At 37.7% G+C, this 26,823-nt stretch overlaps 1 protein-coding gene across 1 annotated transcript; it reads right to left on the minus strand.

Annotated features, from left to right (window-relative positions):
• Positions 1 to 929: 929 nt before the first annotated feature.
• On the minus strand, positions 930 to 24,911 carry Tspan3 (tetraspanin 3). The gene is made up of 7 exons (XM_047541542.1): positions 24,659 to 24,911; positions 11,697 to 11,888; positions 11,396 to 11,470; positions 9,216 to 9,317; positions 8,069 to 8,221; positions 7,687 to 7,770; positions 930 to 1,836 (listed from the first exon to the last, which is right to left on the minus strand). Exons 1-7 carry the CDS (start codon positions 24,719 to 24,721, stop codon positions 1,744 to 1,746), a joined length of 762 nt encoding a protein of 253 aa, XP_047397498.1. The 5' UTR covers positions 24,722 to 24,911; the 3' UTR covers positions 930 to 1,743.
• Positions 24,912 to 26,823: the final 1,912 nt, after the last annotated feature.

A 26,823-nucleotide genomic window follows, 5' to 3' on the forward strand; every position in this document is an offset into this window, starting at 1 on the left:
AGTTCAAGGAATGAGCTACCTGGCTTTGTCCCAAAGCAATTTCTTATCGTAGAGTTCAGTTCTGTAGTACAGGAAGAGAGCAAATCAAAGTTACCTGGGGCTCATGCTAGATTTCTTCCTTTCCCTCGTCTCTGTTCCACATCCAATCAATGCAAATTTTGCCATTTCTTTTTCCCTCTAGTGCCTGAGTCCACCCCTCACCACCTCCACCCACAGCACACTACTTCATGCTCTTTAGCTCTCCTGAACAACTACATCTACCTAAACATAGCCCCATCACATTCCCTTCAAGTCAGGTGCAGCCAGGTGGACAGGTCTGCTTGCATCACCACCACGTTAGTCACCACTGCCCATAAGTCAAGTCTGACCTACACAAGATGTCTTGTAAAACCCTGGAGGTCTGGGCTTTGTCCCCTCTCCAAATTCTTTCCAAGTTTTATATTTTAACCTCCAGGCACAATGAGTAACTTATAGCTCTCTGTATGCTCAAATCACATTTCATATCCTTATGTATCCTCCCACCAAACCTATCCAGCCTCCAGGCTTGTGCATATGCTCAGGGAGTGGCCTCTGGCCTCCAGAGGCCTCCTTTGGGCTCCCCTTCTTTTATGACTACCACCACTATATTGTGTGAAAATTACCTGCTCCAGTGTATGTCTCCCATACTAGGACTCCAACTCACTGAGGACAAGGACAATATCACTGCTGCTTCCCCCGTGCCTTGCACATACCAGATGCTCCACTATTTGTAGCATATATTAGACTGAAAAGCGTATGTGGTTCTTTGGATAACAAGGTCTTTAGAATTTGGCAACAGATATAATGAAAACGCATGCAAATCATGATGAACGGCAGACAACACCAACATCTGAAACATTATACTGCTGCTCTGGAATTGAAATATCCCCAAAATAATTAAAAACTGCATGTTGAGGGCTGATACAGAGTTTATTGAATTAGATTTTTCTATTTACAACTGAGATCACGTCTACATACTATTATGCTAGTCTACATGGGTACATTATCTCTAACGAGTTTAAGACTTATGATGAATGGGCTCAATCACACAAAAACACACTCACACACTCATACTAATTGTTTTAAAACAGTAGTGCATACATTAAACTCCTCCTATAAAGCCAGTTTTGATTAAAAACCACTTGTGTCAAAGATCTGTCTCTGATTTTGAAGATGAACAAAAAACACACTGTATGATTCTAAAATCTATTTTAGCCATTTTGTACAGATGCTATCTTATCAGACTACAGTATATGTTTTTTTGAAGGACACTGATGAGGGGCACCATCTGGTGCTAACTTTAACCAGACAGCTGGCTTCCTCCCCCTCCCCCCAAAAACCTTTGGCCAATAGTTCTCCACTTTAAAGATTGAAAGGACCTGGTGACACTAGAGCATCAGTCCCATTATTGCCTGGAGGCAACAGAAGCAGGCCTACATCCTCCTTTAATTCTACTGCATTATGCAACTTGCAAATGGTTCTGAAATTAGAACATTTACCACTGAACTTAAACACTTAGGGGCATGGAGAGTCAGCTGGAACAAGGGAAAAGTCACAGGTGGGTTGGTAAGTAGGCAGGTACATGAAAAGCCAAGCTGCTCTGTCCAACACCAGTGTACGTGTGCTTTAACTAGATGAACTCAGGAGGCCAACTGCAGCAGACCTGCTCAATTCACCTTCCAAATCAGAACAACGAGACTAAAAAGCTCAGGCTTGAGTTGTCTACTAAGCATAGGTTCCACCAGTGATGAGGAGCTCATAAGCAGGATCTCTACTCCTTCTGCACAACACGATGCATGCACACAGCATGCCCAGCAGCTGTGGGAAGAAAACAATGGGGAAAAAAGGCTGAAAATCCCTGTATGACAATAAAGAACATATTGGCAATGGAGCTCTTCCAAATTTCAATGATTCCAAATCACCAAAAGAGTAATTAACAATGAAAGAAGATATTTCTTATGGATATATTATTTTTAATTGTCTAAGTGACTAAGCTTCTGCCTTATACCCAGGAACTCTGAGCTGGCCAAGAATCAAGACTCTTTTACTGCCATTCCCACTATCAGATTCTAGAGCAGCACTCTCCAAAGGAACTTGTACAGTGATGGAAACATTCTGTATGTGCTGTCAAATATGACAGCCACTAGTCACATGTGGCTACTGAACGCTTAAAATGTAGCTAGTACAATTAAGGAGTTGTATTTAAAATTTTTATTTCAATTAATTTAGATCCTTGTAGCAGGTGGCTTTTATACTAGACAACAAAAGCACAGGGAGTAAAATGATCAAGACTATATGTGCTTAAAGGTGCCTTTTCAGGCATCTTCTGGGGAGAGAGGCTTTATCATAATCCACAGAATTCAGTACATGAATAGCCCTGTGGTGGGAAACCAATCCTGATGCCAAAAAATATAGTTTAGAGGTTTTCATTTCTTTCATATGTACTATTTTTGAAATATAGGTTTGGTTCTGTGGTATTACATACATATGACTTTTTAAAGGTCAGTCTTCCTTCATCATTTTATTTTAATAAGTCTTAATCCTTATGTGGTAGCATATTGGAATAGTAATAAAGTCATGCCATGTTATTTTGGATAAGCAAGAGGATTAAGATGGATTAAAGAAAAAAGATTTCTAGAATTTTTGACCCAGCTTCTCACAAAATATAAACAGTAACCAAAGGGCTAAATAAAAGTTAATTTGCTGTTCTAACTCTTCACTGACAACAAAAGGCCTAAGTTATTTGATTTTAAAAGGCAACACTCTTGGTACATATGGGGGTCAATCTAATTTCAACAAAATGCACACGGTCCAAAAACAAAGTCTGAAGTGGAAGATTAGCTACTAATGAGACACACAAACTGAGAATAAGGATGTCCTCATTCTGAATTCTTGATAAAGTCACATATTCTGATTTTACCCTCACATTAGCCTCTATTCTGCCCATTCAGGATATGTACTTCCTGTTCAAATCCATCAGTTCCATTACATCAATACCTGCTGAAAGCTTACTAGTAAAAAGCACCTTAAAGACATTTTATAAGTGGATACTGTTGAAAGTTTACTAAATATCTTAAACCAATTCTAGACATGTTTAGTGTTTAATTCCTAGAAAAATATATTGTTTTTCATTGTATGTCAACACATTCTTAGAACAGCTATAAAATCAAACACAATTATGTTCCCAGGCAATGTTAAATTGAACAATAAAAATGTTAAACTCAGAAATTACTGATAGGCTAGAGGGAGAAAAAAATCTCTCCTCCCACCCCCACCTCCTCAAGTTCCTTTTAATTGGTTAACTTCTGGAAGAGTCAGCATTCTTGAAATGAAGTACAAAATAAGTTTCATTTTTTTCCTGACTTTTATTTTAATGACGTTAACTTGTATTGATTTAAAAACAAATTAAAAAGCATGATAAAACTGACTTAAGCTTGGGGAAGAATCTGTTTAAGAACATCAAGCTCTATACCATAACTTCTTATAATTACTGTTAAATAATATAGAACCACTTCCAAAGCTTTGCTATGCTGAAATTTCATTGATTATTGAAATTTTCCAACAACAGATTTGGGAATATTAAATGAACATTTTAGCTCCAGTTTCATATCTTGCAATGAAAACTCTGTGATATACAAATGATCAGAACTAATCTACACCTAGCCCAAATATACCACCACCAATGGCAAAAAAAATGATTACTAAATACAGACAAAAGATGTGATTAAAAATCTCTCAAAGTAAAATGTTTTATGATATTCTATGTAGGTAGTGGTATGGGAAAATAGGAGTTCTTATACAAGAATTCTTTCACATCAGCAACATCCTTTTCTGAGAAAAGTTTGGAAATATCTGTCAGACTTCATGCATATATTCCAATCCCTGAGTTTCATGACTATAAATTTTTGCTATAGATACAACTATGAACATGCAGATCAGAGAATATTTACTACTTGCATTTTTATAACAGTAAGACTTATGTAAGTAAGAGTCCATTGAAGTCCATTTCATAAAGTATACCCATAAAATGGAATACTATGCAACCATGAAATAAAGTAGATTTATATCCAAAAGATACTAATTTTGTTTTTAAGGACCAAGGTACAATCCATGATTCCATTTATATAACATTTTGAAAAGACAAAATTTAGAAACTGTGGTTGGTCTGATTACTGGTTGTCAGGTTACGGGAGGACAAAGGTGGCACAGTTACAAAAGGGTACCATGAAGGGACCCTGGGGTGTTGGAACTGCTCAATAACTTGACTGTGCTGGTGGATACAAGAACCTACACAGGTTATAAAATTGTACAGAGCTGAACACCCACATGCAGAAATGAGGATCTGAGTAAGACTGGTGGACTGTATCAAAGTCAATATCCTGGTTGTAGTACTATACTATGGGTTTTGCAAAATGTTACTACTGAGGGAAAATGGGCAAAGCACACAAGGTACCTTTCTATATTACTTGTTACAATAGCATGAGAACCTGCAACAATCTCAAAACAAAAAGCAAGGCACAAGACTGCATCCTATAAGCCATTTGCTTAAAAAATATATATGTGCTTATATAAGCACAAATTACTTCTAGAAGCCTATGTGGGAAACAGCAGTGGTTACCTCTACAGGGGTGGGGCTCAAGAAGTCAGGGCAAAACTAAGAAGGCTTACCTTTGACCAAGTTTGTATTGTTTTTTATCACTTGAAAAAAATCTTACCAAATGGGTATTTTTAATTTAAAAAAACTACCAAATATTTCATTTAAGAATGATTTTCCTCAAATGTGGTGTATATACATTATAGAATATTACTGAGTCATAAAAAAGAATGAAATTCTGACATTTGTAGCAAAATGGATAGAACTGGAGGACATAATGTAAAGTGAAATAAGCCAGGCACAGAAAAAGACAAGTACCACATGTTCTCACTCATATGAGGAAGCTACAAAAGTTGATCTCACAGAGGAACAAAGCTGAAAATTAGGGGAGACAAGGAAAAGTAGGGGAGAAGGGGAAGAGTAAGAGGACAGATCCAAAATACAGTGAGGGTGATTCTAGTTTACAACTTACTGTTTTATAAAGAGCTAGAAAGAGGAGTACATAGACTCCAAACACAAAGAAATGATAAACAATTGAGGGAAATGTTAATTATTTTGATTGGATCTTATTATACACTGTATACATGTACTGAATTACCAAACTGTACTCCATAAATATGCACAATTCTTACGTATCAATTAGTAGTAAGTTTTGAAAAAGAAGGGTTTTCCTCAACATATAAAAACCCTGAACATCCAGAAATTAGCTTCTCATGCTATGAAATTTTAAAGGAAGAACTATATGGAATATTTTTTCTAAAGAATGTCAGGATTAAGCTACTTAATCTTAACTTCTGTCCAGGGGGTGTCTGACCCCAAGTGCTATTTACTTATGTAGTTTACTCATTTTAATGACTGGTAATCAAAAAAAGAGAAGGAAAGAGCAGTCTCGACCTCTTTCACACTTGGCACAGAGACCAGAAAAAAGTCACATGGCCACAACAGTCCTCTGTGAAAGTATGCTCTTGATCACTCCATTTTGAGGACGTGCCAACACCACAAGACTCCAAAGACTGACAATTCCATAAATTGTCAGAATTCATAACAATTTAGAAATATGATCTGAGAATCTTAATTCTTAGATCTGTAACTGGAGACAGAGTATAAACGGAACCAGAATTCAAGCTTTAGTTTGTCATTATCTGTGTGATGGTGATAAATCATGTTATCCTTGCTTCCCTTTATGACAAAACAAAGTGGACAAGGACTGTGGAATCTCCAAGTGCTTTTTCTTGCTGTACAATTCTATGAATTATTTCTGCCTTTGTTCTGGTTTTCCAAACCCAGGATACCAATTTGCATCAGAGTTTGAATATCAAAATCTTAGAATATTTATAGGTACTCAAAAACAACCAACCCCTGCCCCCCAAGACTAGGGAAAATTCTTTTAATATTTCAAATGGATGTTTTTTCCCCTTAAAAAACAAAGCTTTTTCATTTTGAAAACCACTAGGTTTTAAGTCTGTGAAAGCTCTGAATCCCTAACTTAGAATCCCTAAGTTCAAAGTATCAAATTGTTACCAGGTATTACTTAATTAAGTGCTATTTATATATAAAACATATATGGTAGGCATATTTAAATTAAGAAATTAGTTAAAATATTCATTTGTCCCCACTGAAAAATACTTAATGAAGAAATATTTCCCTGGCTAATAAGTTTAACTAGATAAAGGACATGGATAAAGTGACACTTTTCATCTGTGTTTTTACGTATACATATATATGTTGGATATTGCATGAGCACAAGCACCATACAGTTCCAAAGCTTTTCTACTGCATTACCAAACAGAAAATCATTAAGAATGCACAGACCAGGATTCCACTTGGGAAAAGGGACCTCAGGCCTATTTCATTATTTTCAGCTAAATTAATGTTTTTGCATAGACAATCAAAATATGAAATATATTCTACTGATCACCACATTACTCCTATGTTTTACAAAATAAAGACTCAGAAGGGCAGAGATCATTGTAAATACAGAGCTAGGGTTTTTAATAAATCATTTCAGGGTTGTCTTAATACAGCCAAGTAAACAATCATCCTTTGCCACTTAAAAGGCACTTCTCATTATATACACTAGCTTCTGTTCAAATACACAAAGGCAGGCAAATCAAGCACTTTACATTTAAAATAGCAATTACAATTAATCTAACAATTAAAAGACATCTACACTTTCTAAAAATAGATTCTCTAGGCCTATAAACCTATTTCAAGAACTAAAAAATACTCTGAGAACTAGATCTGATGCAAACGATTTTTTAATCACATTCAAATAGTTGGCTATTTTCAGTTGTAAGGATTTTCTAAGACATTCTAAGATATTCCCCTAATGCAAACTATAAGATACACTGTATATTCTTAAGAAAAACAGAAATGTGAACAGCTGTGTTGGGTAGGAGAGAGATAAGTATGTGGGTTTTTTTTGGGGGGGTGGGTGTTTAGGAGCAGATAAAATGAGAAGTTATTAAGCAATTAGCAGCTACTTTGCCTAAACTATTATAAAGGGACAAAAAGACTGTTTTCTAAGGCGTTGGGAACTATGTTTCCTCAGCTACCAACAATAGCACAGCACACCTCCATATGTGCCAAGTGACGCCATGAATTTCTGGATGATTGTCAGTCTATAAAAACGAAGTCCTTGAAACTAAAATTTCAAGGACAGGAAAAGAAGAACTAAAAGGAAAATGGTATATAAAAGACTGAAACACAGCTTTCCATTTTCAAATTGAAATAAAGCAATATGATTTTTTAAAATTCCATAAAGTTCTATTAAAATATTTCCCAGAAATACACTATGACAACTGTTTGTATTCTCAACAGATTACTCACTACTCAAGGCAAGAAAATAAGGCAGAGTTCCTTCACATGTAGTTCTTTGAAAACCAGATCTCTGGTTTCTTTAGATCATTCTGGCCTCGGGTCTAGAGATAAGAAAAGGTCGGAGACTTATGGCTGGCACTGCAATCACTTCTACGTTACCAAACTACACAGATTCACTCAGTAATTAAAACCACTCAGTTCTGACATCAGAGAAGCAGCTAACCCTGGTCAACTCATGTTCACCTGGTGCTTACCTGAATAGCTGCAAAGGCCAGTGCTGCCCAGATAACATGCATCATGATTTCCTGTAGCTTCTTCACAACTAGAGCCTCACATCCCTGTAATGTACACAGTCATTCTCATTAGGAATCTTTTTAAAAAGTGAGAGCTGCAGAGTCACAGTTTACTACTGCTACTCACTGGAAGAAATGAAAGAAACTAAAAAAAGGGAAAAAACATTACATAATTAGAGCAACTTGCAGACATATTAAAGCGAAAGACAATACATTAAAAATGATTGGCTATAAAACAAAATGGTATTAAAGAAAGCAAAATAGTATTAAAGAAAAGAAGTTTCAGGTAGTGGTAAGAGAGTAGAAAACAGGTTATCAGTTTGGACTCTAGTCCTGGACTCACCTCAGCATAGAGGTCAGAGGGATTGGCCAGGCTGCCATTGCAGCTACTGGCAGTCTCTCTGCAGCAGCTAAGAGGGACACTCTGGTTTTTGGTTTCTTTGAACCAATCTGTATTTTCCCAGTCTGAGTAGTTATGAATTCCACAACAGTGTAACTAGAAGAGAATAGACAGCACTCCTTACAAAACACATATACCTGGGTTGAGCTTTAGAGTTCCATGCACTACAGAGATTTAAAATAAGCTACTCTAGGCCAATGATGTCCAAGAGAATTTTTGCAATGAGAGAAATGTTATGGCTGCATGGTTCAACATGGTAGCCACTAACCACGAGGCTAAAAGCACTTAAACTGTGGCTTGAGTGACTGAAGAACTAAAAAACAATTTTTTTTTGCATGTTGCTGGGGATCAAACCTAGGGCATTGAACGTGCTAGGCAAGTTCTCTATCAATGAGCTATATCCTCAGCCTCAGGAACTGAATATTTAATTTGGCATGCTAGTGACACACGGCCAGTAGTCCCAGAACCTCTATTTGAAAAGTACATTGTCTATAAAAGGTAGTTTCTAGCTAAGGAAAAAAATTTTCCTCTTACACATTAAATACCTGGTTCTGAATATTATTTTCAACAACAAAGTATCTGAAATATGATTTACTTTAAGATAATAAGGCATAAAATATACATGGGTAAGATTTATTAAAAAGCTGACAATTTTTGAGATAGGGTTATGGGTATAAAAATCTATTATGGGTACAAAACTATATCTTTGTTTACATCTTAAATTATTATAACTTTTTTCATTTTACAATTTTGTTGTTATCTTTTCTGATCTTGCTTTCTGAAGGTACATGTAGTCTTTCCATCTCCCTGTGATACATACTTCTCTTTCATTATCACCGGTCTATTTGGGCAGGGGGATGGGGGAAGTCAGATTACTAAAAAAGAGTTTAAGACGCTTCTTGCTGGCTTTGACTAGATGACGGTGGAGTAAACTTTTCAAGGGTGAAGGTCGAGGAAAAAAATTGAATACATTGGGTGGTTAATCATGGGTGTGAAGATACGTAGCCAATTTACACAGTTACAGAAGTAGGTTAATGCTAACCCGATAGTGAGTGGTCCTCAAGAACAAATTTGCCTCAAGAAAGCTCACCTGTCTCTGCACATAATCAATAGCCCGGCTAGCAGCATCAGGGTTGGTTCCATTGTAGGTCTTATAAACTTTCTGAATGCTGCGGTCAACCTCATTTTCCACCTGAATGAAAACAAAGAATTCAGTCCCTCAAAAATACTGTTAAAGGTACCACTGGTCAAGGTTTCAACTAAAATACCTAAATGGCATGTCTGCAAACTGTCAGAGCTCTCCATAAATTTCTTGTAAGAAAGAGTTTTCTCCTTCTGCCCCCACATAGATTCTAATTGACAGAAAAAAGTTCAAACATATTACAGTACATAGATTAAAAGTATTCAAAGACTGAGAAAGATGGCAAGCTAATAATCCTAACAATCTGTTCAAGGAGGAAGAAGCAATTGATTTTCTGAAAATACAAGTTTTCCTTTTTTTTTTTTTTTTTTCTCCTTTCTTTTATTTGGGTGGGACTAGGGATTGAACTCAGGACCTTGTGCATGCTAGGCAAGCACTCTACCCAAGTTATACCCCCCAGCACCAAAAAAAAAAAAAAAAAAAAAAAAAAAAATTTCAGGCCAGGTGTAGTGGTGAACACCCATAATCCCAGTAATTTGGGAGGTTGAAGCAGGAGGATCACAAGTTCAATGCTAGCCTTAGCAATTTGGCAAGGCCCTAAGCAACTTAGTGAGATCCCGTATCAAAATAAAAAATAAAAAGGTCTGGGCATGTGGTTCCATGGTTAAATACCCCTGGGTTAAATTCCTAGTACAAAAAAAAAATGTTTTCAGTGTGTACTTATTTTCCTCAAGGAGGCAAAAATGACTTCGAAGCCTCTGTAAGATATTTCTAGGACAAATACCAACATTATTTCTATTTTATTATTTTACTTATTCAATGTTCGGACCTGGCCTGGCCAAACACACATATGTAATCAAGAAGTTTAAAAAACAAACAAACAAAAAAAACAATCCTCAGGAATGACACTTTATGAAAAAGCTGCTGTTCGATGTATGTCAAAGAGGAGATAGGAAGCAAACTTTTTAACTTGTTGCTGACAATTACAACAGTGGCCAGTTAAATGTCATTTAATAGTTTTCTTATACCAGATTTTCCTTACCCCTTTCTAAACTGATTAGGCCTACTTTGTAATTATAACGGCAATGTGATAAGACTATAAAACTGATAATTAGATCATAGGGACATAATTAATTGCAATTATTTTCTTGTCATAGTTGTTTAGTACCTTCCTTGGGTATCAATGGTTTGAATATCAACTTGGCATAACATGTCTTTGACTTAAAACTGTAAATGATAGTAAGAATGATTCTATTATATTATGATTCTAAAATCATACCAAAATTAATTAAAGTAGCTTATTTAGCCTTAAGTGGTACTATTGGTAGAAAGCAAAAACAAGCAAAATAGAAAGATAGGGGAAGCAAAGGGAATGACTAAGAGAGGACAGGAGCAAGAAGTGCTGACAACAGCTGCCTTGGTGTTCTAAGTTGGCAGGACCCTGTGTTCTTCAGGAGGAGGGTGAAAGGCAGGACCACAACTCAAAATATCTATTATATCCATACCCAAGGGATATTTTAAAAGAGGCAATGAAAAATGAAATACTCAGAAAATAGAAACTGTATTACAACCCTGCCATTCAAAACACACAGGGACTCTCTGGGCTAATCAAATTGAAACAAACTTGTCAGCTGATCAACTGTTCATTTTCAGCTTGCTGTGTTTTTTTTGTTTTTTTTTTTTTTTTTTTCTTCTGTGGTGGTGGTAGTGGGCCTTGATCCCAGAGGCACTGAGCTACATTCCACAACCCTTTTCCTTTTTTTTGAGACAAGGTCTTGCTAAGTGGCCCAGAATGGCCTTTTGGCCTCTCAAACTTGTGATTCTTCTGCCTAAAACTTCCACATAGCTAGCATTACAGGTGTGTACCTCTACTGTATCTTGCCTCACTAGATGATAATTTAAAGAAAATTAAATGTAATCAAGAATAACACAATTTACACTCTATAATAACGGAGACTAGAAACCATGATATAAAAACAATTTCTAATTAACTAAATATTTAAAACATTAGCTTAACTGAAACAAGGCAGAAGAAAATGCTGACTCTGATAAAATGAACTCCTTCTTGAAAAAACAGAAAATTTAAATCACCTTTTAAAGCATTACATGAACCACAGTAGACAACATACCTTTGCTCTATAAACGTATCCCAAAACCACTACAACTACTTCTGTGACGAAAACCAAGAGCAGGATGATGACAAACTGTAAGGAAACAGTGTCAAAAATTAATTACAAAATAGCCCTAAATAGTCTCTTGACAGAAAGCAATTATCAGCAACAACAGCTAGAAGTTTAAGACAAGTGCTAATTCTGTTCCAATTAAAAGAGTCAAGGAGTCTACAGTTTCAAGTTCAATTCAAGAGTTAATAGAGATAAAATACTCCTGCATACTCTGATGGCACATGCAGTCAGTGAAGTGCTAACTTACCGTGGCAAGTCCACAACGACTTTCCCGGATTGTGGCACAGCAGCCAATAAGCCCAATGATGAAAAGCAGGGCTCCTACTGCTATGATCACTACAGCAGGTATGAGAGTGTACACATCTTCAAAGAAGTGGTCATAGTCGTCATAAGTGATGAAGACATAGGCTCCCACATAGCATAAAATGCCTGCTGCCCCCTGTGGAAAATAAGTCACAGTAATGGTCTGTAAGCCCTCTCAGTAAAATTTTTCTCTTATTACTTAGTAGGCTATAATTTAATGAGAGTTTAAATCTATCTACTTGTAGACGTTTTTCAGTAAAGCTGAAACATCTCTTATGATCCATTTTTAAAAACATTTCTTTACTAGATAAAGTTGCAAAGTTTTCCAAACATCACCTAATTTTTAACAACTGATGGTTCAGCTAGGACAAAGAAAGCATGAAGCAAATAGCACTGATGACGAGAACACACATGTTTATACCCAGCCACCCCAAAGGCTTATCTGTAGCTCAACTATATGGCCAGTGCAGATGGGTGAGGTGGTGAAGGTAGTACACTTTAGCTCACCATAGTTGCACTTAACAAATGGGGGAGATTAGGCATAAATGACAGAGCTAGAATTTGTAAGCTGACTCCAGAAATACACACATCTAATCTCCATCCATCCTTTTGGGAAACGAAAATACATTCCTGGAAGTACAATACCCACTTCAATAAAACTTGCTGTTCTAAAGACTGAAATGGTAAAAAGTCAGTGCATACAGTCACTAAAGAACACTATAACTATTTTATCCTCTTAGTCTTTAGAATGGTGCTCCTCAAACTTTAATATGAATAGGAATCACATGAGGATCTTATTAAGCTGCAGATTCTGCCTCAGGAGGTCTGGGGGGTGAGCCTGAGATTCTGCAGGTCTAGCAAATTCCCAAGTGCTGCTGCTAGGTCTAACACACTTGGAATAACAAGGTGTTAGAGGATCCAAGAGGAAAGTTAGTACAGAAAATGTTTTAGCAGCTGCTCAGCTGCAGTTTTACACCCTCTATCACTGTCAATTTTGCTTTAACTGGGTACCAACTCTGTGCTGACACCCCAATGCCACTTGCTTATACATGAAAGCAAATATAGTGTCAGGTCCAGTGTTAAAACATTTGTTCTAATGAGATCATTTGTATAATTCTCACAGGAACAGGATTACTTAAACCATCTTTGAACTAGAAAACAGCCTCCAGAGTTGTAGAGATCAGTCATTCACTCCTCTGAACCTAAAAATTGTTCATTTCTTAAGTCTGTGGGACTCAGTAACCTTGGGCATCATCAGTATACTTTCTATTACTAGACCATTAGAATCAGTGTCACATTTGGAAGAAAAAGACTCCATTTGTGTAAAGTTGGGCAGGTAATCTGATTATTTAAAAAATATGTATATATTATACATAACATACATATTTTTCTCTTTTTTTTAATGCAAAGAATGGAAACAATTTTTAAAAATTATCTGTCCTCTTCTGGCTTCCAAGAGGCCCCATTGCTGGTTTTCTCTCTATTTCCCTAGCTGCTTATTTTCTCATTATTTTCACAGACTCTTCTTTCCAGATTCTGAAATGTTATGGAACTCCAGGATTCTATCTTCTGCTGTATTCTTCATACATTTCAGTGGGGAGGGGGGGGGGGACGGGGGTTAACTAGGGATTGAACCCAGAGGCACTCTATCACCGAGCTACATCCCCAGCTCCCCCAACCTGTTTTTCTTTCTTTCTTTCTTTTTTTTTTTTTTAATGAGACAGGGTCTCAGTAAGTTGCTCAGGCTGGCCTTAAACTTGCTATCCTCTTGCTTTAGCCTCCAGAGTGACTGGGATTAATAGCATACACCATGATGCCCAACTCTTCACTCATTCTCTAGTTTACTACGTAACCTGTCATCTTGGACCTATACATCTCCATTTGGAACATTTGGAAGTCCAACAGACAACTCACCCTCAACCTGTCTCAAATCCTGTCTTCCTGCCCATACCATTTAATTTTCCCTTACATTTCTAGCAGAGCAGAAGGCATCAGATACCTCATTTTTTTCTGTTTTAACACCTGACAGTTATCTTATACTCTGTTCTTGGCTCACCTCTATATCCCAACAATCACCAAACTCCTTCAAGTTCACTTCTAAAACATTACTTGAATACCTCTAAAACATTACTTTAATCCCACTGCTGAACTTGTCTTAATGTGGGCCTTATTACTGTTTACCTAAATCTTGTTGACTTGCCCATCCCATTAACAATGTTCTTTATATTACCAGGGTTATTTTTGTTAAAATGCAAACCAGATCAAGGCATAAATGTGATTAAAATAAGAATGAGGTAAATAAGTGAGATGACCTAAGGAGTCTGTTCTTGCTTTTCAGCCTGAGTTCACTACCCCTCAGAGCTGTATCATATATCCTCTCTGGAATGCTCTCTTAATTATTAGGATGTAGCTTCAATTCACCTTTTCCCTCTGAAAGCCATTCTTGACCATTTCAGACTGAATGAAGTGCCTTTGTGCATTCATGTATTGCTTTGTACCTAGCTCTAACAGAACATTTATTACAACTATTTCAATTATAGCTACACATGTTGCATCAAGTCTTCTGGGCCCAAGTTGTGTCCATCTGTCTTTCAGCCCTGGGTCACCACTTATCAGCTAGAACAGAGCTTAGCATAGCATGCATATCAGTCAAAATTCACTGAGTACACCGCATCTTATCTCTTCCCTTGAAATCACCCTCTTATCTCTGTTATAAGCTTTGGTTTGTATGTGCTTTCTCTTCAGTCCAATGTTTGATTTTTAGTTCAATACTTAAACATGATTTGGCAACTTAATCCAGCTTACTGAATACTGTTGGCCATCACATCTGGCATACATTAATATATAATTGGTATGTATGGCCTGTTCCAAGGTACTTAGTTCGCTGACATATTTGCTCTTGTAGCATGTTATTTTGGGATAAAGGTGAGCACAGGAAAGGAAAAGAGAAGCAACAGTTCAATAGTTTGGATACCTTTATTAGAGAAGTATATGGATACTGTAATAAATTCCCTTTTATTAAAGTACTACGTGTGTGTGTGCTATACATTCACATGCATACACATGTAATACATTTTGCTGGAGCAGATAAGCCCTCCTAAAAATGAATTAAGCAAACAAACTGTACTCACTCTATTTTCACTAATCATCTATCCTTTAGATTCTTAGCTTTTCTTATTCAAAGGCAATATTTATTTCTTAAAAGGCTTGGGTTAAAATGAATTACATTTCTGAGCTTCTAGTAAAAGTGAACAGCTTTCTTTTTTTTTGTTTTTGTTTTTTTGAGACAGGGGTCTTGCTATGTCACCCAGGCTGGTCTCAAACAATCTTCCTGCCTCAGCCTTCTGAGTAGTTGGGACTAGAGGCGTGGGCCACTGAGCCCAGATAGTAAATAAGTTTTAGCTTACGTGAATCTGAATGAAAAAAGATAAAACTGGAGGATATTTGTAGTCAACAATTAATCTGAAGCATAGGGCAATGAAGAACTGCAAGACATACTTAAGTGTTACTTGGGCATGGGTCAAGTGAAATGTATCCTGTGCTATTCCCTCTACTCAGAATGGGTCACTCATCTGAAATTGAAGCTACAAAGAGGCAGGGGGAAAAAAAAAATCAACAACTGATACAAACAGATTTATAACAAATGCAATGGAAGGCTAGTAGGAGGTACCGTTTGTAAAGCTGCCTATTCTTGTGAAGTAGACTCTAGAGCACTTTCTTTTCCCAGACTGCAAACCAGTCAACATTCAATTTACATAGCAGAGATGAGAACGTAACAGACTATTTTGGCAACATATAACAGGAAGCCAAGTACCAGGTGCACATACCAAAACAGAAACTGTACTGATTGCTGATGGGAAGATTTCATATAAATGAAAAAAGAAGTTGAAAATAGAGGACATGTTTTCCTAAACTGAAGACAACTTCAAAATTTTTGATATGTGTATATGGTTCTTGTACCCTCAGTTGTATAATATTCATGAAATTGATACCAGTTACTTTGAAAATACAGGGTAGGTGTCCTAACAGCTGAAGACTAAAACCAGCTATAAGCAACTGTCTTAAAAGATATCCGACCATTTGTATGAAAAACATTCAAAAGAACAAGGGAAACAGCAATTTGTATGGTCAATGCAGGGGATGTTTGCTTAATTCCTAACTAGCTGCTTTGTAGCCAGTCAGATTTTCAATGTAGGACTTGTGACATTGGAAAAGTAACAGGTGAGCTTGGTTAAATCCTCCTTTTGAAAGGCCATGATGGAACTGGAATCTATCAAAGGATTGGGCTTTGCCAACAAAGCAGCTGCAAAGAAAGGGTTGGAGGGAGGGCAGTGCAATAGGAGATGAAATGTAGAACTTGGAAGCAGCTGAACTGCTTTAGTCACCACTTAGAGAATCTGAGCCTATAAGGAGGATTTGTACAAGGACAGTATACTAAAAATATTCCTGCTTTTTTCAAAGAAGTGAAACAAAATTTAAGGGAAAGGCTGAAGTCTGAATTTATAGATGTAAAAATTCATTTTTTTTTTTTTACCTTTTAATATACCTATGCTTTAAGTCACAGAATTTTTAAAACTTTAGTCAGTGCTTTTCCATGACACCAAGCTGTTCCTCTTAAAAATAAAGCTATTGTGTTTGCTTTGGCTATTTTTATGAATTTCATTTTATCCTTTTAGCTACATATACACAAATGTGAAACCTCTTGAAGAAATTTCATTCTACATTAGATTGCTTTTTTGATGTTTAGAGACTAGTTTTCAAATCTTCTAAGAAACAGATGAGCTGATAAAATGCTGAAATCCACAAAATTACTGAGTTCCTTAATTTTCATCAAGCACAGTGAAACTTGCCATTGGAATGTGGCAATATTATAAAGAAACAGACTTCTTACAAACTAGAAGATAAAATAGTTCTGTTGTCAAATGTTAGCTATATGGAAATTCAAAAATGTGAAGGTGGAAGCATCCCACAGAGCATTTGGGTAAAGATGAAGCAAAGTAAAACAAGTGATCTTCTTGCAGTGGTATGTAGGAGCTAGGATAATCATGTTTAGAACTGGCAAGAATCAGGACTTCACCTAACGGTGAAGGACTTCACCATCTGGACTTCACCTGAAGGCACAGTGCCTGACAAGTTTTTGCTTGCTTGAGTGAACTGCTCCTTAGGAGGGATTTTTTTTTTTTTTTTCCCTCAAAACAATCAACTGGTAAAGCAGAAGTGATTCAAATTTGAGAAGGGAAAAAAATAGTTGAGATCAAGCAAAAACTGCTGTGTACTCCAGACTTTCAAAAAAGCAGATTTTCAAAAAGGAGAGAAGGAACTCAACAAAAATCCACCATATGGATTCATTAAAAAAAAAAAAAAAAAAAAAAAGACTGGGGATTAATCCCAGGTGCACTTTACCACTGAGTTACATACCCAGTCATTTTAAAACTTTAAATTTTCAGGGACTGGGGTTGTGGCTCAGCGGGGGAGTGCTCGCGTAGCATGTGTGAGGCACTGGGTTCCATCCTCAGCACCACATATAAATAAATAAATAAATAAAATAAAGGTATTGTGTCCACCTACAACTAAAAAAATATTTAGGAAAAAAACTTTAAATTTTCAAACAGCAACTGCAAAATTGCTGAGTCTGGTCTCGAACTCAGTATCCAGAGTGGCTTGGATTATAGACATGCACCACCATATGTGGCTCCCATCTTTTTGAAATTTGAGTTTTCTGTACAGCCACATTAGTTTTTTATATACCTCACTTCTCCCCCGCAAGGAATTATCAGAAATTCTACACAAAGCATTTCTGGAAGCTTCCCAAAACTCTACCCTCATGTTATTATTAATCTTAAAGAATATTTAAATCTTTTAAGCTACTTTAATATTATCTAACAGTGTTACTTCAATATTGTTTAGTCCAGTCTTACCTTGTTTCAATTCTGATTCAACTCTGATAAAATAACTCATGTCACTAAACACAGTAACTCCTTTACTAAGTCCATTACCTACATATTTCATTTATTCTCTTGATGACTTTTAAGGAAAAAAAGACCATTCAAAAAACTTTTGGAAATTAAAGCTATTCTTACCAAGAACTTCTGTAGTTATTAAAATAATATAATTTTCTACTTAACAAAATGGTCAATAATAAAGCCTAGCAGTATTCAAAGACATTGTGAAGATATTTTGGGGGAAGTAATCGGCCATACATATCAGCCTCAACATTTATGCTTTTATATCTTCTAATTCCACTTCTAAGAATCATTCTTAAGTAAACAAGTCAGAAGGAAACAAAGATTTGTGTATAGGGTTTGTCACCAAAATATTATAACAAAATTATAATAGCCAAACAAAAGAAAAAGTCCTAGTCAGAGGTATGCTTACATTGTAGTCCTGATGTATTTTGTTAAATCATAACTTAATAATGTTTATGGCAAGTTAAGGGAAAAACACGTATCACAAAGACATTTTATAAACAAACCAAAATGTTAATTTGGTTGTTTTGAATGGTAGAATTATGGGGGATATTGGTTTTTTTAAAAAATAATTTTTAGTATCTTCCTAAATATATAACTTACATAATCAGAAAAATAAAGATCTTAAATTATGTCTAAAATTGATTTTTTTTTCCAAATGGATTAATAATTCCTAGATCTGTCCTTAATCACCAACATAAAATAGACATCTCTTTGATTCCAAATATTTTAGGAATCTCTGTCAATCTCTCCCATTTATCACTTTTCTCAGGTTTGTCTGGCTTTGACTCCTAGATGTTTTCTGATTATCTGACAATTCAGATTCTTTCAGTACAGTCTTTTTTTCATAAATATCACCTGACACATTTTTTAAATCCTACTTGGATTGGAGTGCGAAGTTTTAATAAGCCACTTTTGTCATCAATAACTGTCATTGTTACTGTTACTCTTAAATAAGAAATATCTTAATCCTTTTAAGCTATTACTCTGATGATATTCCTAAGCCCATGAACCTCAATTCTGCTCTATTTTCACATTTTCTTTACTTAATTTTTTAATAATTATTGTTTATCCAGCTTAACAAAGTTGTTCTATTTAATCCAATTTAAACCTATCAGTTGAAAGACCTGAAAGTTCAAGTGGCAATGAAATTGGAGATCAATCAATTGCCACAGTCAAATTATTGTTAACAGCATGGAAACTGGCTATTTTCTGACTCATGGACTTCAGGGTCATCGAAAAGCATTGAATCTAAACATGCATTTCCTTTGAGACCCTCTGCTGCCCCATCCTATTCTAAAAATTAAGAGTCAGTTATTACTGTAGAGCCTGGGATGCCTAAGTTTTATAATAGTAGATTTTGTCTATGTTTGGGTTATGTGTTTAATCAGTAACAGCAACAATGTAAAATACAGTATGTCAACATTTACAACTGACTCTTTTTAGTAAATTAAAAACAAACATATAAACGTAAATAATTTTTCTCACCTCTTGACTCTGCCAAGCTATTAAAAGAAAAGGTGTGAAGAGAAGGAAGAAATGATAATATTTTTAAAGGAAGATTTGAGACCATCCATGGGTATCTGGGGGTGGGAAGAGGTATACCTAGAGATTAAATTCAATAAAGGATCTGCTCCCTTTTCTCATTAGCTGTCAGATATCAGGAACTATTTCTTTTTACTCTTTGTATTTCTCAATAATGGGTATAGCAGATCTTTAACAAACATTCATGAAGTGAATGATTATTAGGGTATACTTGTTTAGTGCCAAGTACAAATTTTATGAAATAAATATTCTGCCCCACAAAATCCTAACCTGGATAAAATTTACAGAATAAAATTTATTAAACTACCTCAAAGAATTATAAATATCCTAGAAAGCTAATAAACAACCTGTTCCTTAAACTGCAAACAAAGAGAGCTCTCCCACCGATTCCATGTTCTAAGTGATTATTCAGGGTCACAAGGCACTTGGGTCAGTGGACTATGACTAAGAGTGTAGCAAGACTGGAAACATTAATTTTCTTAACGGCCCAAGACAAATTAAGAAATACATTTCCTATATGTACCATGACTTGCTTCTTGACAAAGTTAGCTTTTTTCCTACTGAACTGAAAAACAATTACTGAAAAAAAATGTAAGCTGAAGGTGTGTTCCAATGACACAACCTTTGTCAGGACAGTCATACAAAATAGGAGAAATACAGGAGACAGAAAAACAACTTCCAGGATATAAGAGTATCAGACTACCAACTTAAATGTGTAGGACATGCTAGAAAACAATATTATGTACAAGACTGGTGACAAGACTTTAAAAAAAATATTCATAATAATTTTTTAAACAAAAGTATGAGGGTATGAAACTTCTCTTGATAATCTGAATATGCCAAGAATATCCTTGCCTTATGGCCTATATAGCCGGTTCACATAGTCCTGAAATGCCCCACCTCCTCCAATTTACCCCCAAACTGGCTCCTTCTTATACTCTAGATTAAATTTTGCCTCCTTTGAAAAACCTTCTCTGCCAACTTAGAGCAGTCACTCAATCACTATCCTATTACCTTTTTGCAGAACACATCACTATTTGGTATTTTTCTTTTTCATTTTTAATTGTCTGCCTTGCTCCACTTTAAAGTTCTGTAGGAACAGGAATCTTTGCTGCCCTTTTCACCATTTTATGTACAACATAAAAGTACAAAGTAGGTGCTCAAATGTTTGTTTTATATTTAACAAAGCACTTTTCCTTAAATTATATGTAGTCACAGAGGTAAGTTTGGTAAGTTATGTAAGGCAGAGTAAATTTTAAAGGTTATATATGACTTTCAAAAATAATTTGCACATATAGGGTGAATATTTCTCACAAGTAAATATCAATTAGTGGAGGTTCACATTCTGAAGTTGTTTCTAAAGATATGACTTTTAAAAAAAATTTTTTTTAGTTGTCAATGGATTTTTTATTTATTTATATGTGGTGCTGAGTATAGAACCCAGGGCCTCACACATGCCAGGCAAGTGCCAGCCCCAGATATTAGACTTTCTGATGGTACTGCTCCCCACTCCACAGGGTTTTAGTGTTACTATCACTTCTCATAATAGATGAAAACATCAGCCTAAATAGATATGAAATTATAAATTCTACCAGCATAGAAAAGTTTTCTTTAAGTCTGTCATGCCTATGATAAATATGTGTAAAATAAATATTATCCAACTGTTTTTTTTCTATTAGGGTAGAAAAAGTGAAGGTAATTTGCACAATACAGGACCTGATTAAGTACTCAAATTAATCTCCAGAATAAAAACAGGATATTAGAAAGTAAACTTGTTTTAGTTGAGGCTTCTTGGATCACATCATACAACCTACCAAAATAAGAATCCTGGCAGATCTTGGTAAAAAGATGCACATTATAAAATAGACTAATGACTATTTGTTACAGTAGTCTTCAAAATTTAGCTATTTACTGCATATACTCCTAACCTCCTTTAATAAATGTTCATGAGTCCAGCACTGATACACTTATATTTAAAAATACATCCTTCCATAAAAACAAAGATTCCTAGGTACTGCTCCCCACTGAGGAGGCTGAGGAACAAGGATTTCAAGTCTGAGGTCAGTCTGGGCAATTTAGCAAGATCCTGTCTCAAAATAAAAGTAAAGGACTGGGGGTATAGCTCAGTGATGGCTTGCCTAGCATATGAAAGGCACTGGGTTCAATCCATGGTACTGCAAAAAATAAGAGAGGAGATTCAAGTTGTTACATTCTTTCAGTTGCCCCAAATTATCTTTCAAGCTACAAACCCTAGTATTCTGGAATTTAGTGAAAAACTCTATTTTTGTTGAGAGAATTTTAAAAATGATTGTTTCCCAGTTTAGTCTGCACCTTTGTACAGGACCATTCTTAAAAACTCCACTGCCCAAAACTATCTACACCAAATCAACATTAACAATTTTGGCAGTCAGAGCCTTAGTATTTCTGTACTTACCTATTTCTATATCACAGTTCATTCAGGAAACTGCCAAGGGAACCAAGATACCAAACAATAAGGTTTAAGTAGCTGGGCACAGTGGTGTGCGCCACTGGGATGGAAGCAGGAGGATGATAAATTCAAAGACATCCTCAGCAATTTAGTGAGACCCTAAGCAACTATGTGAGATTTTTGTCTCAAAATAAGAGGGGAAATAAGAGGGGGTGGGACTGGGGATGTTGGATGTGGCTCAGTGGTTAAGCACCTCTGGCTTCAATCCCTGGTGGTAAGTAAATATCTTTCCAAAGTCATTAAACTTAACACTTCACTACCACTGATACCAAGAGAACCTAAACTTTTGATGTTCTCTGTGAGTAATGTTTATTCTTCCACTTATATAAATCAAGGCATCAAATTGGTGGTGGGGGGGTGGTCACTAAATAAGAATATACTTATTAGAACTGAAGAATGCATTACAAATTTCCAGGAAGACCCAGTTAACATGCTTTAAATGTACTTCTTCATTCATAACAATTTTTTAAACAGAAAAGCTAAACAGCGTAGCTTAAATGCGGGTATAGTTTCTGAACAATGGTAAAAATCAGTATGTTTTAGAGAAAGTGCCTCTAACACAGCGGAACAAGATTCTTCCCCTTTTTAAATCTTTTGAAATTATACCTTGTTCTAACATAACAGGTTTTAGAGTACAGGGCAATCTGGGTTTGAACACAGAGTGCTACTTTAACTCAGTAAATCTGAAAGTGCTCTTCTGTAAAATAAGCATAATATTCCCTGTCAGATAATACTCCATGTAAAGTTAACAGTGACTAGTATGTAGTAGGCATTTAAATGTTAAATATTTCCACCAGTATCAGATTCCAACACACTGATAATTTGTCAGCAGACACACCTAGAACTGTCCCCTCATTGGTTATGTTGCACTTAGCCACATTTTTTTTTCTTTGTATATCTGCTTAATTTCTTTATCACAGCACACAAAAAGTTTTACTATCCAACTAACCCAAACAAAGGGTATTTACTCAACAGTATGACTTCAGTCTTGGCAATAACCCACTATGAAGTTCAATACCATAAACTTCTTCACTGGAATAAATAATAATACATATACTTACACAATTTCCAAAGATTCATGAACAATCATTTGGAATTAATTGATAATATATTGTAACTAAACATTTGATTACAGGAAATGGTTCCTGTATTTCCAATGTTTCATTACATTAACACTTCCAGTCTGAGAGTTTGAATAGCTTAGAATTCACCTAAATACATATTCTTCAAAACCAAGATTATGCCCATAAAAATCACAAGCAACTATAAAAGGTACAAAGTCAAGTTTCTGCCTCTTAAGTATCTTGCTATCCAACAAAGTGTTTCTCATTTGGGGAATCCCTGAACATTATTATGTTTCCTTTTTAAAAGGCCTGTAACTCAAATACAACAAATGCTGCTTTAAATGGAGGAGAAATCATGGAAATCCCAATGGCGGGTGATTTTGAACAACTCAAGACTCTTTCCTTCACACCATAAATACCCCAAAAAGAAAGTGCCTTATTATGAGTAACTCTTTTTATGCTACTATAGTTAGGATATGAAAGGTTTCATTCTTTGTTAGGCAATAAGAGGAGTAAGGATTCTTTCCAGAACAGGTGTGCATATTTGTGGGAGGGAGGGGCTGAATGGGGACCAGTGGAGATGAAGGAAAGGACATGCAAAACTGTGGTTATGGGACAGGGGATGTGGCTCAATCAATGGTAGAGCACTTGCCAAGCATGCAGGGCTTTCAGGGTTTGATCCCCAGCACTGCAAAATAAATAAATAAATAAATAAAGTAGGATTAGTGGGAATGTTCAAGTATTGTTCTGGGGACTGCAGAGAGAGAAGACTACTGTACAGGGCTAGCAAGTGTTTATGACAAAGCTGTAAGGGATGAAAGGTGATCTGGGGCCACACTGAGAATTCAGTTTCAACACCAGAGGAAAAAGGCTGAACCTTTTTCTACGCTTAAGCTGTTATGCGTTGCTTTGAAATAAAGCAATGTGATGGAGGCCAAGTTTAAAAGGCTTTATCCGGGTACAAGGTCCAGGTAGACTGGGTGGAGAAACAACAGATTATTACAGAAGTGCCTAGTGAGATAAGGACCAGAACTAAGATGGGATAGTTATAAATATCCCTTTCTCTGTGGGCAGATCCAAAGGAATTCAAAAAGCACTTTTTATGAAAATGAACTCACTGCTTTCAAAATCTTGTGACATCTGAATCATATTTAACCAAGGTTTGTAACCTAAAGCTACCCAACCCCACGACCAAAGCAAATACAATGATTTTCTTGGTCAAAGGATTATTTGGCTTCTCAAGTTGAAGCCCTGATTCAGTATTCTAGGCTGGTGACCAGCCAACCAGTTCTCCAAACACAAAGAGCTCTAAGTCAAAATCCATGGCCCGGGACTCGGTGGCGTTCCTGCATTATCTGTACCCTTTGCTCGCCCGCCCCGAGACTGCCACCGGCTCTGCTGGGGGCCTGACAAAGGAAGTGGAACCTGACCCTTTGAGGAGGATCCTATTTCGGGCCTGAGGTTTTGAAACATTCTGCAGCTAGTTCTCCGTCCGGAAGGCTGCTCCAGAAGCTGAGGGGGACTCGGCCCAGGCTCCCGACGCGGAGCCCTGGCACCAAGCCAGCAGGCCCGGGTGTCCGGCCCCAGCGCGGAGACCGCTGGGTGGAGGCCGTGGGAAGCTCCCGAGAGCTTCCCTTTACTTCTCTCCTCGCGCGGGCCTCCGTCTGCCCCGGGAGAGAACTAGCGAAACGGTTCCGGAGGCCAGGGCCTGCCGCGCTTCGGCCGCAGGCTCGCCGTGGCGCCTGCCTAGGCTCACCCAGGCCCCCGTCGGGCGCCTCCACCGAAGCCTCCCCGGGCCGCGCCGCCAGCCCCGCGCCCCTCCCCGCCCGCCCGGCCCTCTCACCCAGAAGATGAGGTTGAGAAAGACCAGCACGGTCTTGGAGGAGGTGATGCCACACTGGCCCATGGTGCCGGCGGCCCGCGGAGGCCCTGCTCGGCGAGCTGGGCGGCGCTCACCGAGCGAGGCGGCAATGGCGACGGCGCCTCCCCGCTGGGAACTGCTCGGCCTACGCGCTCTCCCCGCAGACCCCCGCGCCGCCGCGCAGCCCCGGCCCCAGAAAGCACCTCGCTAGTCCGCGCAGCCGCCGCAGTTCCCCAGGGCCGTTTCCTGGCAACCGAGGCCCGTCCCCCAGGTCCAGGACAGTCGTCTCAGCCAATCATTCCCGCGGAGGCTGCAATGAGGCCACGCCTCTTAAAGGAGCCGAAGCTTCGGCGCCTTTTCTTGGCCTCTGACCGCCCTTGGGTATATAGGTGGCTGTTTCAGGAGGTTCTGGTGGATCAAAGCCAATCTCCTCTTATTGAGTCACGTTTACTCGGCCAGCCTTATAAATGATTCAGAGTCCACGGAGCGCTGTCTTTTTACCTAGCCCAATCTCCTCTAGGAAGGTCGGAGACCCAGGCTTCTCCCACTCGACATGGAGAGTTCCTGACTAGGCGATATCTAGGCAGCACTGTATGGGAGAAGTACAGAGAACATCAACACATGTTGATGGAGAACTTATTGTGCCAGGCGGTTGGCTAACTCTCCGGAGAGTCATCAGAAAGGAGAAAAGACTGGTGATGAGGTTGGCAAGACAGATGGGGCAAGGTAACCTATCGAGTCTGTTCCAGAGTGGTACATTTTGGACCAAGATTTACAACAATTATAAAGTTTTTTTGTTTTTAAGTACATTGCAGCATTTCACACTCTTACTCCAGTCGTGGATAGACCATAGCAATTAACACTGACTGAGTGCTTACCATTCAACTCTCACCATGGATGGAACCATCATTACCAGCCTCATTACTGATGGGGTAATTGTGGTTTAGAAAGATTTAGAGGCTTACCTAGAACCACCCAGAATAGGTGATCTAATGCAGAAAGTATTCTCAGTCACACTCCGAACTGCCTCTGTTTGCCTTCTTTTCTACCATCACAGTCCTGTTCTCCTTCCTCAATTAGACACCCATTCACCTGTCCTTAATCATCTAGCCCTCCTTCAATTTCCCTGGCTCATGACCTTCCGCAGGCACTCAACAATATGTATGCACCTCAGGAACCTATTCACTTGCACCAGACAGACATAACAACAGCAGCAGCAACAGCAGTTACTCACCCATGGAACTTGCTACAGGTGCCATCCCTGTGCTTGACTGTTCTAGGTAGAAGTATTCCACAGTGAGCAAGACAAATCCTTGCTCCTGTGGAGCTTACATTCTAGTAGAGGGAGCAGACAATAAATAGGCAAATAGGTATATGACGTGATGTTGGGTAGTGACGGAAAACTATTAGGAAGAAAGAAATGAGAGAGTGATGAGGGAAGTTCTCTCTGAGGAGAGGGCATTGGAGGTGGCTAGAATGAACTGAGGAAGCAAGACAAATGATAATTTGGAGGAAGAACAGCCCAGGGACAGAAAAAAAATAAAAACAGTGCAAAGGTCCTGAGGCACAACCACTGTACTGTAGGAAAAGGACCATCGAAGAGCGTGGTATACTGGAGGTTATGGAGAACAGAGAATGAAATCAACAAAGGCCAGATCACCAAAAGCCTACTAGCCGCGTGTGATGAGAAAATACTCCAACGAGGAGGAGGCCAGTAATGTCATCTAAGTTTTTGAAGTACCATTCCTGCTACACCAAACATATCCTAAGTCAAAATTAAAAGAAAAACTATGGTTTTCAGGTGTCTCAAGTGTGATTCCCTTTGAGTACCTATTTTCTTACTCTCTCTGCTGTACTCACTGCTTCTTCTTCCCCCAAACAGTTCCTTTGCATTTCTTCAGCCTCATTCCTCCCACCTTCCCCATTTCCCTAGGGAGGATTCCATCCCATCCACTCGTCCTTCTTTACTTGTGCCTTCTTGGTGGGTCTCAGACCTTCCCTCACATGTTAGAATCACCTGGACCACATGGAAAACCTCCATCAGATTCTCTAGGTGTGAACCTCAGCGAATCATTCATTTTTTAGAAGCACCTGGTGGATCTAATGTGCCATTGGGATCTCAAAACACTATCATAAACTGCTAAACC

This window comes from Sciurus carolinensis, chromosome 2 (genome assembly GCF_902686445.1).
Source record: "Sciurus carolinensis chromosome 2, mSciCar1.2, whole genome shotgun sequence".
In the NCBI taxonomy this organism is placed as follows: Eukaryota; Metazoa; Chordata; class Mammalia; order Rodentia; family Sciuridae; genus Sciurus; species Sciurus carolinensis.